This window comes from Trachurus japonicus, chromosome 21 (assembly GCF_045865225.1).
Source record: "Trachurus japonicus isolate A0001 chromosome 21, Traja_1.0".
Taxonomy (NCBI): Eukaryota; Metazoa; Chordata; class Actinopteri; order Carangiformes; family Carangidae; genus Trachurus; species Trachurus japonicus.
In genome coordinates, this window is record NC_140927.1 from 7,132,044 (window position 1) to 7,148,519 (window position 16,476).

Here is a 16,476-nt window from a genome sequence, read left to right on the forward strand (position 1 = left end):
AGAGTATTTATCATATCCATAGAGTCTCTTACATACGATGAAAGAGAGAAAACATGGGGTTTTAACAAAGAGTCTACATAGGTAGAAATTTTTTCTGTAAGTGACCCTATTGAGACCACTATAGGTCTACCTGGGGGGGACTCCAGAGATTTGTGTATTTTTGGTACAGTATATCACCGGAGTGACAGGATTATGAATTTTCATAAAATCCAAAGTACTCTTATCAAAATCTCAAAGAAATGCTGTAATTTATTTTGAATCTGTGTTTTGAAGAGAGGAGTGGGATAAGACGACAACTTTCTATAGAAAGTAGCATCTTCAAGTTGTCTAAAAATACCAGAAATATAATTTTATATTATATTCTCTCTAGGGGACAGTGGTGTTCCAGGACCCAAAGGTGACATGGGAATGAGTGGACAACATGGAGAACCAGGTTGGTGGGTTTCATTAGGATTCTTTATATCATGTAGTACTTGTTTTTATATGATTTTAAAATGTGTTTTCACATGGAGGATAAATTACATAATGAGGCTCCAACATAGTAAAAAATGTAAAAAAAAAAAAAAAAAAAAAATGCTGCTGCGGACATTTAGAGAACTGACAAAGAAGAACAGACTGTAGCACCCAGACAAAGCAGGACTCACTGCAGTCATCTCTTACTGTAGCTCAACCTCAAAACTGCTTCCCTGTTTCAGGCCAACCTGGACCTCCTGGACCTTCCGGTAAGCTTCCAGTTTTGTTAAACTTCCATGACATTAGAAACCTTTCGTTGAAACCAGGTAGCCCATTATTGAGTCCTCCCATCAGGTTTCTCTGACTTTTCCCTGTTAAAAGGGTTTTCCATGGAGTTTTTCCTCAGTCGATGTGAGGGTCTAAGGACAGAGGATGTTGTTATGATGCCATGTAAAGCCCTTTGAGACAAACTGTTTGTAAAAACGGGCTATACAAATAAAATTGCCTTGCCTTGCCTTACTCTTTCTGATTCCTCTATATAATTCAGAATTCAAAATCAATTAGATTTTTAAAAAAATAAAGAAAGGAAAAGAAAAAACTTTACTCCAGCTGGCTCCACTGGTCAACTTACTGTATATTCAGCGCAGATGTAGGGTTAGGGTTAGAATCAATCTGATGCATAGTGTGGCAGATTTGAAGGCCACAACTTGTCCACAAGAGAATTTTGGCGTTTCTGGATTGTTTATTTGTACAGGGAACCAGTACTGTTCACCTCAATTGTGTTCACTGAGCAGCTCGTGTCTCAAAATAACATGGACCGATAATTAAAGTTATAGAGATCCTAAGCGGAAGCAGGAAGTAACGGCGCCATGGGACCTCAACTCTGAAAAACTCGCCATACAAATGAACGGGACTGAAAGTTTTATTTCGTGATCCGATTGAATTGCGCCATGAGAAAAAAATATGTCCTCTACCTGTTTAAAACATCACGTTTCATGCCGAGAAATCAGCAGTTTATCATAAAACGGCAACAGAAGAATGTATTTTGTGTAAAGACCGCTCCACGGACTACAGATCTGTGTCCCACAAAAAATACGTCACCAACTGACACGGGAAAGGGCGGCATTTGGTGTGTGACGTCACTTACGCGACTTGTAGTCTTTCTGGTTACAGATTCTTCTGAATTTTATTTTACAATAGTTTTACAACAAACTGCTGATTTCTCGGGATGAAACGTGATGTTTTAAACAGGTAGAGGACATATTTTTTTCTCATGGCACAATTCAAATGGATCACGAAATAAAACTTTCAGTCCCGTTCATTTGAATGGATAGTTTTTCAGAGTTGAGGTCCCATGGTGACCGTTACTTCCTGCTTCCGCTTAGGCTCTCTATTACATCGCTCTATTGAATGCTGCTCTCTGATTGGTCCATTGCTGCGTTCTGCACGTGTGTGTGTCTGTGTGTTCCTGTGTGTGTGTTGGGCACTTGGCAGAGGTTCATAAAGAGACCTGATGGGGTATTATCTTGAAATTTTCGACCAAGTCGCAGAGTTTACTTTCACTTTCATCAACTTACCAACTGGAGCTTTAAAGCAGAAGTAAGCGGAATGTTTGTGTTAATATAAGTCTTAAATAGTTCTATCTTTCGACAGAAATCACTTACATAGAGTGTTTGGTCTGAAACACGGGTCTCTCAGTCACTCTGCTCTGCTGTAAGCCGAGGAGAAAACTTTCCTTGTATCCTACAACCTTTATCCAATGAGGAGAGAGAACGGCATGAAGGGCTGTGTGTGCAGCCAAGGGATGCGCGTGAATGTGGTGGCGTAGGGACGAGGGCGGGGACTGCTAACTCCATCGGCTGACAGGAAGTTAGCCAAAACGACCGGATCGCCTACTTCTGCTTTAAATACAGGAAATTTTGTTTGTTCTTAAACCACTCTTTTAAAATATTGCCCTGTACCAGCAGTCAGTGTGTGTGTCTGTGTCTGCGTCTGTGTGCAGGTCCACCTGGTGTCCCAGGGAATCAAGGACCAAATGCAAAGGGAGAGAAAGGAGAGCCTGGAGGCTCAGGTAAGGATCTTTCAGTGCACAATTAACATGACCTAATGAATAATAAGAATAGTTTTAATTCATAGATTTTTTTTTTAAAGAAATGCCTGTAAGTTTATTGTGGTTTGCCAATGTTGTCAACACATCTTGGAGTGTACCCTGATGAAAACCCTGACTACAACTGGGTTTTAGGGTGTGTAAAGCCCTTTGCAACAAACTGTTTCTAAAAACGGGCTATAGAAATAAAATTGCCTTGCCTTGCCTTTAAAGCCAGGGACACACCGGCCCGACCGTCGGGCGTCGGGCCTCGTCAGATGTTGTCGGGAGCTCGTCTGTTTGGTGTGTTCCTCTCCGTCGGGGAGCGTCAGGTCTTGTCGGGTCTCATCGGGGCCGATTGAACATGCTCAACCGGGACTCGTCAGCCGTCGGGAGAGTAGACTCGTCGGGTACTCTGATTGGCTGTGTGCTAGCTATGGCGATTCTGATTGGCGGTGCCCTAAGCGAATCAGCGCGGTGTGTGGGAGGGACGGAAGTGACCACAGTAAACAAACGGTGTCCTAGCCTGTCCTACAGTAAAAATGGTATACAAAATAAAAAGAGGAGTAAAGCAATATATTAAGCGGCAATATATTATATTTAAACATCAAAGATGTTCAATCAAACCCACATAGCTTGAAACAACGTTCAAAACACACACAGCTCACAACTAAGCATATAAAGCCTGCTAGCTTAATGCTAACGTGTAATGTAAAACACCATAGACGGGCTAACAGAAATTAGCATCGGCTATCGCCAATTCGCGGCAACCGAGCCACAGCAGTAAGCTGCTAAAAACTGTTTTAATTTTGGCTTTAGCGCTGTTAACACGTGGCTGGTAAATTGTTTTTGGGAGATTAATGTTGGTCTCATTGATGAAATTAACTGTGGCAGTGGCATTAGTTTGTTTGAATTAAAAGTGAGCAGGGCTGCCTCTGGGCTACGTACTGAAATCACCACATTTACGTAAATAAATAAATGTTTTACAATGAACCGATCAGTCTAATCGTTGATGACTGTTGTTTACATGCGGTTGCAGACACGTGGTGGAGAACGAGCCTGCGGCGCATTACGTGTGTGCATTCCTGGCCAAGCGTACCGTGCCCAAGCACACCTCTCCCAACCGTGCCGGGCCAGGGAAGTGTATCGTGCTCAGGCACGGAACGCTTGCACTCACACCAGCAATAGAATCTGGACTTTAGGGGGCAAATGTGCTTGGGCACGGTACGATTGCCTAGTGTGAGTGCGTCCTTAGAATTGGTCTGTATTTCTATGGGGGAGTCCTCGCCACTCAATCGCTCTGGTCGGCAGTCGGGGCAGTGTGTTTCACTTTTTCCTTTCTCCCGACGAGAGGCAACAGACTCGTCGGCCAAAGCCGTCGGCGTCGGGACGCGTCCGGAAGCGTTGTGGCGGTGTGTTCCTGGCTTTAGGGTATAGCCTTCTGTATTTGAGAACAGAGACAAGAACATCATGAGAAGCTGTTTTCAAGTCACATGTTTCCTAGCCAGTGAACACATGTGGTTTACTTTTGACATTGTAAAGAAGAAGATTCTAATCCACTATATAAAAAAGGGCTCAGGCCATAATGTTGTACTGCTGACTGTTGTCCCCTTTGATTACAGGCCCACAAGGAGACAAAGGTGACATGGGGAATTCTGGCAAAGCAGGTACCTGAGAATGTGAAAGGCTGCGCAGGGTGTATAGCTGTTGATCTGTATAGCTTGTGTGTGAGATACCTCACGTCTTTTTGTTGATTTGTTGTGCACAGGGTCACCTGGAGTTCCTGGGCCCAAAGGAGACAAGGGAGACCGGGGAGATGTTGGTGCAACAGGACCTCCAGGTGAACTGTGTAACATCTGCATTGTCAAGTAGCCCAGTGCTAACTCTTGATTCCTCATCATCAGCTCATGCTGTGATAAATTACATGAATAATGTTTGAGTTCAGTCTTCATTTGTTTTACATGCACATTTTGTAAAGGTAATGATTAATTTAGGATAAAATAATATAAGACACAAATGCTGGCCATCCAGGCCTTTATGTCTTTAAGACAAACCTGAAGTTTGATTTATCTGGTTAGTCTCATGTGGCTCTACTGTATAAATGAATACAGCTGGGTATCATTTGTGTAAAGCTGCAATTGTAGCTTAAAGCTTTGATAAGATGATAAGAGCTTACTGACAGATGAATGTAGGGTTTAAATCAGGGCTTGGTCCATAAATACAGTTAATATGACAGGACAGGACAGGTTGGAAGAGAATGTGCACATGTCATGCTGGGATTTTTGGATCTAAGCTCTGATTTAGAACAACATTCCTCCTGCTGCAAGCAGGTTTCCCTGAGAGTCATCATCACATTAATGATCAGTCATCAGATTGTAGACCAATAGGGTTTAAGACTACGTTTACACGTGCCCGGCTATTTTCATAAACGTCCGTTTTCAGAAAACGTTTCGTTTACACTAACGCGTGTATATATGCCGTCAAGAGCATCAGAATCCCGCACATGATCCCGCATAGCAAGCAACAGCAACAACAACAACAACAACGTCACTTGCCCTCCTTTTGTGTAAAGTTTTTATATTTTTTCATGCGAGAAAGTAACTGTTTAGATGCCAAATATACGGCCAGTTTATCCAGTTGACGGCTGCTTAGAAGTTTGCTCCGATGTTTCTCGGAGAGGTGAAGCTTTTTTTTTTTTTTTTTCCGGAGAAGTGAAGCTCCACCTGTGGAGCAACGACCGGGACATCACAGAGACAGTGGCCGCTCTGCAGAGCTGCTCGGTCGGCCAGCCTCTGTCGTCCTCCCGGGGGACAAAACGATCGCTAATTAACTTACCCACAGGTTTTTAGAGGTTTACCACTGGCTGGTTAAATTATTTTTAGGAGATAAATGTTGGTTTCATTGATGAAATCTAACAATTGTGGCAGTAACATTAGTTTGTTTGAATGAAAAGTGAAGCTTCATGTGTGTGGACAGAAGAGCAGCGCTGCCTCGGGACTCTGTACAGAAATCACTCCATTTAACGTTATATCAATAAATAAATGTTTTACAATGAACACATCAGTCTGCATTAAATTTTATCATTATTATTATTTATTTATTTATTTATTTATGTAATATGGTTATGGTTAATATGGTTACGGCTACCCAAATCTCAGTTTTTCTCTGTTTACATGCAAACGTGCAAACGGAGTTTTCCAAAATCTCCACTCTGGCCGGAGTTTTTAAAAAGCATCGTTTTCAAGGGCGAATTCTCCGTTTGCGTCTAAACTGAGGGTGCAAACGATGGTTAATGTCTCCGGGTACATACAGTGGGTACTAGTTTCATTTGGACGGTTTCACGCGAGATTCACGCATGAGTCACGGGAGGCTCACGCGGATTTTTTGTGGCAGAGTAATTGTGTTTTCACCAGAAGCTGCAATGTGCCCAAACAACCGCCAGGTGGCATCTGTGAGCAGCAGATCGCCACCATAAGACAGCAGCACGGAGCAGTGAACACATACGGGGAATGCAATATAATAATAATACAGTATAGTTTTTCAATGAGAAAAATGTAACGACGGCAGCTATACGTCTCACTCTCTTTTATCGATCCTCTTGTCAGCTCCAAACACACCCATCTGCACCGCGATTATGGACCACAGCGTGGTTTTCCACACAGCAGTTAATTAACTCAGTGGGCGATGCTGCCGGTGTGTTTTTAAAATGAGCCAACTACTGTACAGTAGTGTTCATTCCCCACCTTGTTTGACTGAGAGTGTAGCTGGATGATTTCTCATGAATGAACGGGCAATAGCCTATGTCACTTTCGGGCTGGGCGATAAAACAGGATAGGCTATCCTGAAATAACTTTCCCTCGATAGAAATAGGCTACAAGATGTGTGGATATAGGTTTCATTCATCCATGTTTTGACAGACAACACAAACAACATGTGGCAGGGACGGACTGGCCATAGGGCAATATGGGCAAATGCCACAGACAGCAGCTGCGACCGAAGATGCAGCCGTGCTGATGTGACCGCAAAAAAAAAAAAAGTCAGTCAGGGTCAGCTGGTTTACAGCCGGCGGACTCTGAAACACTCGAGACACAATAACATTATAACGCAAGAAAGGTATAAAAATCTTCAAACAAAGGAGCGCTTCGTGGACTCGTTGTTTAAAAAGAGGTGCTCTTTGGAAAGGGATCAATGATGTGAGAAAACAAAAGAAAAATTCCGAGGCACTCTCTTACCTATAAAATGCCTTTATTAAATTATGGCATGGTCAACATGACAATTAAAAACTCCAACGCGTTTCGGCGTCTAGCCTTCATCAGGGAGTCAAATGGAGTGGGACAGGAACAATGGTTCTTTTATACAAGTGTTTGTCCAATGACAAGTGTCCACCTGGTTGCCACAGCCCAGAGTGGGTGTGGTCATCAGCCCATTAAAGGGACATATCCATGGCCCAGGCCTCAACTAAACTGAATGAAAGAATAAAGGAAAACAATCAGTGATATGTACAAAATAAACATGCCAACAGATACCAAAGAGAAAACATTAGATATCAAATAAGATACAACAGAACAATCAAACAGCATAAGATAAAACAAATACAATACAATAATAAGCAGACAGAAACCAGAGAAAAACTAGAGAACATAACCAACTCACAAGAAAACAGTGAAGTCTAAGTCCTCATTCAGGCCCGGATGTTTTGTAGCCTGCAACTTATAGATCCAAAACACTTCCCTTTGATTAAGTTTTCTTTGTCTATTGCCTTTGCGTATAGAAGATGGAATGTGGTCTATGCCAAATGCTTGCAAGGTAGAAGGATTACTGTTATGGAAGTCAAGGTAGTGTTTGGCCATAGGATAATTAACATTTCCAGTGCGAATTGCATACTTGTGTTCTGCCAATCTGTCTTGGAGGCGTCTTTTGGTTCTGCCTATGTAAAACACTTTGCAGGTGGGACATTCCAACCTATAGATGACAAAGGTAGTTTTACAGTTGATGAAGTGGTTGATAGTATATTCTTTCTGTAATGCAAAATCAAGAAATGTCTTAGTTTGTATAACATTAGCGCAGTGATTACACTGGTGGCATTTATAAGACCCTTTTGGCTTAATGTCCAACCATGTTTTTTGGGTGTCTGGTTTAAGATGGCTGTGAACCAGTTTATCCTGCAGCGTAGGACACCTCTTGAAGCTAAACAGTGGTGGTTCAGGGAAAACTTGACTCAATGTGGTATCGCTTTCTATAATGGCCCAATTCCTTTTTATGATATCTTTAATATTTTCTGCTTCTGTGCTGTAAGTGGTTACAAATGCCACTCTGTCTTTCCTTTCTTTTGGGGTCTGACTTTGTAATAATGTCTGTCTGTCCAGGCCTTTGGCCCTCGTGAATGCTTTCTGTAGGTTGATGTCTTTAAAACCCCTTTCCTGAAAACGTGTAAACATTTCTTTAGAATTTGTTTCAAAATCCCTTTCTTGGTCGCAGATTCTCCGCACCCACTGAAACTGGCCATAGGGAATATTTTCTTTAAGTCTCTTAGGGTGAAAACTCCTGGCATGTAGTGTGGTGTTTCTGTCTGTCGGTTTTCTATACATAGAGGTGTGTAGATTACCTTGATTGTCTTTAAAAATCTTAAGGTCTAAAAAATGTATACACTCCTTGCTGTAATCCAAAGACAACTTGATATTAGGATTAACACTGTTCAGAAAGGAATGAAAATCCAGTAGCTCTGTCTCTGAGCCAGACCAAATAACACAGACATCATCAATATACCGGCCCCACCAAATAATATGATTGAGGAACTTATTCCTTTGATGGTCAAAAACAAAATCTTCCTCCCATTTTCCCAGATAAAGACCTGCATAGGAGGGACTATAACAAGCCCCCATGGCACAACCTTTGATTTGTTTGAACACTTTATCCTGAAATATGAAAACATTGTTATTTAAAGTCCATTCTGTCAGTGTCAGTAAATATCCACTAGGTGGCATTTCAGAATCTGAGCGGGCACTTAAAAAATGTCTTAGTGCTGCCAGGCCTTGTTCGTGTTCTATCGTTGTATATAATGATTCAACGTCCATGGTGGCTAAAAAAGTTTCACCATCTATGTTTTCTAGTTGTTCAAGCCTATTAAGAACATCAGTGGTGTCCTGGACATAGGCTGGAAGTGCAGGTAGAAATGGCTTGATGAAATAATCAATATATTTGGAGACAGGTTCAGTAAGACTGTCATTGCCTGATATCACTGGTCTGCCTGGGGGGTTTATCACACATTTATGTATTTTTGGAAGCATGTAAAAGGAAGGCATTTGTGGATTCTCATTGTATAGAAACTTAAGTTCTCCTTCAGAAATCCAACCATTTTCTTTTGCCTCCAAAAGCATCTGACCCAGTTCAATTTTTAGAGACTCGGTAGGGTTAAATGTTAGAGGTTGGTAGAATTCTCTGTTGTATAGTTGCCTATGAGCCTCTTTAACATACATTTCCTTACTCAACACAACAATGGCACCGCCCTTATCTGCTTTCTTAATGACAATGTCTTCATTTTTTGACAATGTTTCCAAAGCTACTTTTTCTTTCATGGTGAGGTTGAAATGTTTATTTGTCCGTTTGTTCTTAAATAAGTTCTCAATGTCAAAATTTACTTTTTTAGAAAATGCATTCAAAGTAGCACTTTGGACCAAAGGGCAGAAAGTAGACTTTGGTTTGAATTGTGTTCTGGTGTGAATAGGTGCAGGCTGACCTGAGTCCAAGGGTCTCGTAGAAGCCGAGGGGGTCTGTTTGTACCATGCTTTAAGGTGTAGATTCCTGTAGAAACGAAATAAGTCAATCTTTGTATCAAATTCCTTTGCTGAGAAGGTGGGAGCAAAGGATAACCCCTTTGAGAGGACTAGAGTACTTTCCTCTGAGAGGGGTTTACCCGAGATGTTGATCACAGCCTCCTGGCGCTGCTCCGTGTGTATCTGGGCTCTGGGTTTCTTTCTTCCCCTTCGCGTCCTCCTCGTCCCCTTCCTCTGCTCCTTCCTGGTCCGTGTCCCCCTCCTCTCACTCCGTTGGGTCGGTGGGGTGGGTTTTCTCGTTGCTCTAAAAAATCCTGTGATGTCTGGGCTGCAACACCAGCATTGTCGTCATCATCACTGCTGGTGAAGTTAAAGGACACCGTTCTGGGCCGAGCTCTGAATCGTGGGCCTCCATTTGTGTTCCTAGGTGTTTTCTTTCTCCAGTTATAGATTTTTCCTTCCTTGAGAGATACAACAGATTATAAGGAAGGAAAAATCTAGAAGATTTTGTTTTTGACCATCAAAGGAATAAGTTCCTCAATCATATTATTTGGTGGGGCCGGTATATTGATGATGTCTGTGTTATTTGGTCTGGCTCAGAGACAGAGCTACTGGATTTTCATTCCTTTCTGAACAGTGTTAATCCTAATATCAAGTTGTCTTTGGATTACAGCAAGGAGTGTATACATTTTTTAGACCTTAAGATTTTTAAAGACAATCAAGGTAATCTACACACCTCTATGTATAGAAAACCGACAGACAGAAACACCACACTACATGCCAGGAGTTTTCACCCTAAGAGACTTAAAGAAAATATTCCCTATGGCCAGTTTCAGCGGGTGCGGAGAATCTGCGACCAAGAAAGGGATTTTGAAACAAATTCTAAAGAAATGTTTACACGTTTTCAGGAAAGGGGTTTTAAAGACATCAACCTACAGAAAGCATTCACGAGGGCCAAAGGCCTGGACAGACAGACATTATTACAAAGTCAGACCCCAAAAGAAAGGAAAGACAGAGTGGCATTTGTAACCACTTACAGCACAGAAGCAGAAAATATTAAAGATATCATAAAAAGGAATTGGGCCATTATAGAAAGCGATACCACATTGAGTCAAGTTTTCCCTGAACCACCACTGTTTAGCTTCAAGAGGTGTCCTACGCTGCAGGACAAACTGGTTCACAGCCATCTTAAACCAGACACTCAAAAAACATGGTTGGACATTAAGCCAAAAGGGTCTTATAAATGCCACCAGTGTAATCACTGCGCTAATGTTATACAAACTAAGACATTTCTTGATTTTGCATTACAGAAAGAATATACTATCAACCACTTCATCAACTGTAAAACTACCTTTGTCATCTATAGGTTGGAATGTCCCACCTGCAAAGTGTTTTACATAGGCAGAACCAAAAGACGCCTCCAAGACAGATTGGCAGAACACAAGTATGCAATCCGCACTGGAAATGTTAATTATCCTATGGCCAAACACTACCTTGACTTCCATAACAGTAATCCTTCTACCTTGCAAGCATTTGGCATAGACCACATTCCATCTTCTATACGCAAAGGCAATAGACAAAGAAAACTTAATCAAAGGGAAGTGTTTTGGATCTCTAAGTTGCAGGCTACAAAACATCCGGGCCTGAATGAGGACTTAGACTTCACTGTTTTCTTGTGAGTTTGTTATGTTCTCTAGTTTTTCTCTGGTTTCTGTCTGCTTATTATTGTATTGTATTTGTTTTATCTTATGCTGTTTGATTGTTCTGTTGTATCTTATTTGATATCTAATGTTTTCTCTTTGGTATCTGTTGGCATGTTTATTTTGTACATATCACTGATTGTTTTCCTTTATTCTTTCATTCAGCTTAGTTGAGGCCTGGGCCATGGATATGTCCCTTTAATGGGCTGATGACCACACCCACTCTGGGCTGTGGCAACCAGGTGGACACTTGTCATTGGACAAACACTTGTATAAAAGAACCATTCTTCCTGTCCCACTCCATTTGACTCCCTGATGAAGGCTAGACGCCGAAACGCGTCGGAGTTTTTAATTGTCATGTTGACCATGCCATAATTTAATAAAGGCATTTTATAGGTAAGAGAGTGCCTTGGAATTTTTCTTTTCTTTTCTTTTCTTTTCTCGCAAGAAAGGTATAGTTCACTTAGTAGAGCAGCTCTCACTGTAAGCAAAGATTTTATTTCAGTCTGGGATGCCAACGTGCAGTTTTAGTGAACAATGCATTTTCTCTTATCATCATTATAGCCTATATGTGCGGCTATATATACCGTATGTGTGTGTTTGTGTAATGCAGGGGTGCTTTAAAAAAACACAGTTGTCTGGACAGTAGGCATTAACCGACCTCAAAAGCGAGGGCAGGTCCACCGAAGCATCATTCCGGGTGTTGTCTTTGTTGTCACTTTGTTGCCGCTCCACAGAGCACATGGCTACTTAATTATGCACGTGCTGACCATATATGGTTGTGCTGTGCTGAGGCATTCTGGGGGTGGAATATGAGGTGTGTTCATGTCTGCACCATTCTTGGGTCCGGTGTGATTTATCAATGGAATATTGCGGAGAGTTGTGCGTACGCACAGCTTGATTAGTGTTTCCCACAGAAAAAATAAATAAATAAATAAATGTGTCCACGTCTCACGTGTGTTTAGGTGCGGTGCGCCCGCACGCGAGAGAGGCGGCAGGTTGAGAGGCTGACTGGCGGAGATGAGAGATGGTGAAACGCTAGCATGATTATTAATAAAACACCATCTCTGATCTCTGCCCGCACATAGACAGACACAGGTTCACATACAGACAGGGGCGCACGGCAAATGCAGCTGCAGCGCTATTAAACTAGAGCAACAGCAACTCTCATATTTAAATTGTGTTTTATATTGATTTCATATATTTCACTGATTGCAATTAGGCTACAGAATGCTAGTGTGTGTTTTATTGAAAGCGAGGCTGGGTGAAAATCGCTACAGTGGGGTTTATATGCAGCGGTCTGTAGGACCAGCTTAATAGACACAGCAGCGACACATTAGCACCTTCATTTATCTCACCAATAGGTGTGCTTGTGGATACTTCACTCAAGTAGGCTACAGTCCTGCCCCCCACAGAACTTCACACAGCTGTTCAGTCAGCTTTGAACAGAAAAACCGGTTCTTACAGTAGCTAACTCTCCTCACATTTTTCATAAGCCGGAGGACAAAACTGTAGGCTTCATTGTTTCGTTTCATTTCGTTAAGTGAAAATCATCTCTGAATTATGGAACTAAAAATAAAATAGGCCTATCTTTAAAAAAAAGATCCTATGATATTTAGCCTAATTGCATTATTTTTATTCAAATATGACTGAGACCTTTATCTACCTAAACAGAGGGTAACATGAATAAATATCCTGTTTTGTATTTTTCTGGAAACTGTTACATTATGTAACGTGACCGCGGCACTCTCTCCCCCCTCTCTCCCTCCCGAATTGGGCATATTATGATAAATATAACTGTAGGACCTAGATGAAAACAATAATTGAAGAAAAAAATAAGCTATTGTTGGCCCGAGGTATAAATGCCCAGAAATCGAATGTTTCATTTGTGTAAGTTGTAAGCTTCAGAAACCATCACACATGGAAAAGTCACGGACTGAGAGACCTGTAGTTTTAATGTATAAACAAAGTCATTTACTTAAGAAAAACACAAACGTCTGTGTGAGACCATCTGGGTGGTTCTAGTGTTAACATTAGCCTAATGAAGAATGAAGAAAACACGTTACAAATGAACTATGACCGAATTGACAGCAGAAACAGTGTGCACTTATCTCAAGGAAATTTAAATCGAACGCAACTGTAACTTGTAGAGGTGAAACGTCTTCCTAGACGAATAACCAAGTCCAGTTGCATTCGATTTAAATTTCCTTGAGATAACTATGACCGGGAGTCCGGGACAAATGAGAATATCCACAGGCTTAGTGCATGTGCACACGCCGGCCGGAGTCAACTCGCAACAATGTAGCTTTCCCTCGATTAAAGTAGTTCTGTCATCTCCCACTTTGTACCGGATAAGAGACAGCACCCGACAGATATGCTAAATGTTTGGATGCAACAAAGTCACTGTTAACAAAATCAGCATCTAATCTGTCCCTTCAAGAGCAGCTGCTGACAGATGTGCATTATTGCTCCGCTCGTGAGACCAGCAGCATCGGGTCCAGGCTGCTGGCACGGACGTAGCGATCGTGGGCTATGAGTGGATTGTTACATTCACCAGAACTTGCAGAACTCAAACTACTCAAACTTGGAGCCAGACCCGGCCAGGCTACAGGAGAGATCAAAAATATGCAGGGGACCCCCAAAAGGCTGAGAACCACTGATCCTGTTGAACGTAGGCTACTGTAACCACTGTGAAACAATAAAACAACAACATTGATCTGATTGACCGGCGTAGCGGTCCCTCTCTCCATCCAATTCAATTCAATTCAATTCAATTTCGCTTTATTGGCATGACAGTTAAAAGAACTATGTTGCCAAAGCATTAGTAATCAATGACACAGTACAACTCATGAATATATACAACAATATACAAATAAATAAAAAATATACATAAAATGATTTACCCTATGCGTGTGTGAGAGCATGCATGTGTGTGCTGATCAAGTTCTCTCTCTCTCTTATACATAGTCTACATCACATGAAACAAAAAATAAATATGTGTGGTAAGATTGGGCATCATTAGACTGTTGCAAGTTGTTATATACTATATAAAACATACACATATTGTTCTTAAGTGATGAGAGTAACAAATGATAATAAAAAAAAAAATGATAACAATATTAAGTGACATCAATAATGGTTCTGATAGTAACAAATGATAATAAAAAGCAACAACAATATTAAATGACATCAATAGTGGTTCTGATCAGCATTCGTGTACTTTTCTAGTATCGTGGCAGAATGTTACATATTGTGCAGCTAATTTAGCAAATTGTGGATCTTCTCCCAGAAATACTTTTAACAGATCGTCACCTGTTTTCCCTTGGTATGATGGATCTGCTGCAGTTATCTTTTGTATGAACACCTCTCTCTCACTTTGGTACAGAGGAGAAAATGGGCCTCAGTTTCTGTTTCTCCTGAAGAACAGTGTTTACATGTTCTTAGTTCTCTGGGCTTCCACTCTTTCTTATGCCGACCTTTTTCCACCTCTAGTTGACCTCTGGTCAGAGAGCCTATACATTGCCAATGTGTGTTTTTGTTTGGGATTTTGTACACTTATTAGATATTGTGCTGGAGAGTATTCTCTATCCAGTGAGCGATAACATTCCAATTTGTTGATGGTTTTAATTTCATTTTTCCAATTGTTAATATAATTTATTTTGTTCTCTTTGTCGATTGATATTAGGTGAGTTTTGGAGAGATTTTGGAGGTCTTCGATTTTGAGGTGGTAGGTTTCTCTGGTGTTACTCAGGGGGTCTGTCTCTGGGCAGAGGCTGTTACAGAGAAAGGCTCTGTGGTTATAGGAGTCAGGATCAGCTTGTGCTAAGTGCACCTGAAACTTAATTGACCTTTTAATCATGTGTAGAGAGAGAGGGAAGTGTCCCAGCTCTGCTCTACATGCATGATTTGGACAGTTTCTATGGACCTTGAGGATTTCTTTGCAGAACTGAAGATTAAATTTCTCTGTGGGTGTTGTGTCCCACGAGGTGTGCCTCTGTGTCATTAGAGGGCCCCACACTTCACTTCCATACATAAGTATGGGTTTTATTATACTGTTAAATAATTTTAGCCAAATTGTAATTGGAGGATTGAATTTGTATAGTGAGCTTTTGATGCTATAGTAGGCTCTGCGTGCCTTATCTGTGAGGGAATTTATTCCTTTGTTAAAGCTACCGGATGCATTGATAATGATGCCGAGATAATTATATTCCATTGTATGCTGAAGTGTGGTCCCTCTTACTCTGAAAACATGTTTGGATTCCTGCAGCCTGGCCTTTTTTTGGAATACCATGACTTTGGTTTTGTCAAGGTTGATATCTACAGCCCAGTTTTGACAGAACGTCTCCAGCAGAGAGAGGTTCTGCTGTAGACCATGTTCTGTTGGGGATAGTAGAACCAGGTCATCTGCATACATGAGGAATTTGATTTCTTTGCCTTGTAGATCTAATCCTGGGCTTGGGGACTGTTCAAGAAGAGTGGCCAATTTATTGATATAAATATTGAACAGAGTAGGAGACAGGTTGCATCCCTGATGCACTCCTTTTCCTTGTTTAAAGAACTCTGTTCTGTTGTTTCCAATTTTAACACAGCACTGGTTGTCAGAATATTTGGATTTGATTAGATCATATATTTTACCCCCAATTCCATATTGGAGAAGTTGTAAAAATAACCCGTTGTGCCAAATTGAGTCAAAAGCCTTTTTTAGATCTACAAAGCATGCAAATATCTTTCCTTTGTGTTTTCTGTGAACATGGTGTTGGATGAGTGTATGAAGAGTGTATATGTGGTCAGATGTTTGGTGTTTGGGTAAAAAGCCAATCTGGCTTTTAGACAGAATATTATGTTCAGTAAGATAAGTGATTAATCTAGAGTTAAGGATGCTACAGAAGAGTTTACTCAGGTTGCTGTTAACACAGATGCCTCTGTAGTTGTTGGGGTTATACCTGTCTCCATTTTTAAATATAGGAGAAATGAGACCTTTATTCCAAACACTGGGGTAATATCCAGTGGCCAACACCAGGTTGAAGTGTTTTTGCATGGCAAGTTGGAGTTCTAAGTTACTGTGTTTCAGCATCTCTGAGTTAATGCTGTCTATACCGCAAGCTTTTCCATTTTTAAGGGTTTTGATTTTGTGCTGTATTTCTTTAATGGTGATGGGGTGGTCAAGGGCACATTGGTTGTCCTTCACTGTCCTTTCTAGTTCTTTCAGTTTGTCTACTGTTAAAATTTGGTTATGATTCAGACCGTGACACTCTGGATTTTTATAGAGGTCATCAAAGTAATCTTTCCAGATTTTGCCATTTTGAATTGGGTTGGTCTCTGTACGTGGGTTTCTGTTGATGTTTTTCCATATTTTCCAAAAGGTGTTGCCATTTATGGCTTTTTCAATTTTGTTGAGTTCTCCCTCCATATAATGCATTTTTTTCACACTAAGGAGTTTTTTGTATTCTTTCAGGGCTTGAAC

At 41.1% G+C, this 16,476-nt stretch overlaps 1 protein-coding gene across 1 annotated transcript in view; it reads left to right on the plus strand.

Annotated features, from left to right (window-relative positions):
* marco (macrophage receptor with collagenous structure) overlaps positions 1-16,476 on the plus strand; it is a 69,930-nt gene that overhangs the window by 43,237 nt on the left and 10,217 nt on the right. The window contains exons 6-10 of the mRNA XM_085764682.1: positions 371-433; positions 696-722; positions 2,456-2,524; positions 4,162-4,206; positions 4,308-4,379. Of these exons, the coding sequence (XP_085620808.1) occupies positions 371-433; positions 696-722; positions 2,456-2,524; positions 4,162-4,206; positions 4,308-4,379 (276 nt within the window). The remainder of the gene's footprint in view (positions 1-370; positions 434-695; positions 723-2,455; positions 2,525-4,161; positions 4,207-4,307; positions 4,380-16,476) is intronic.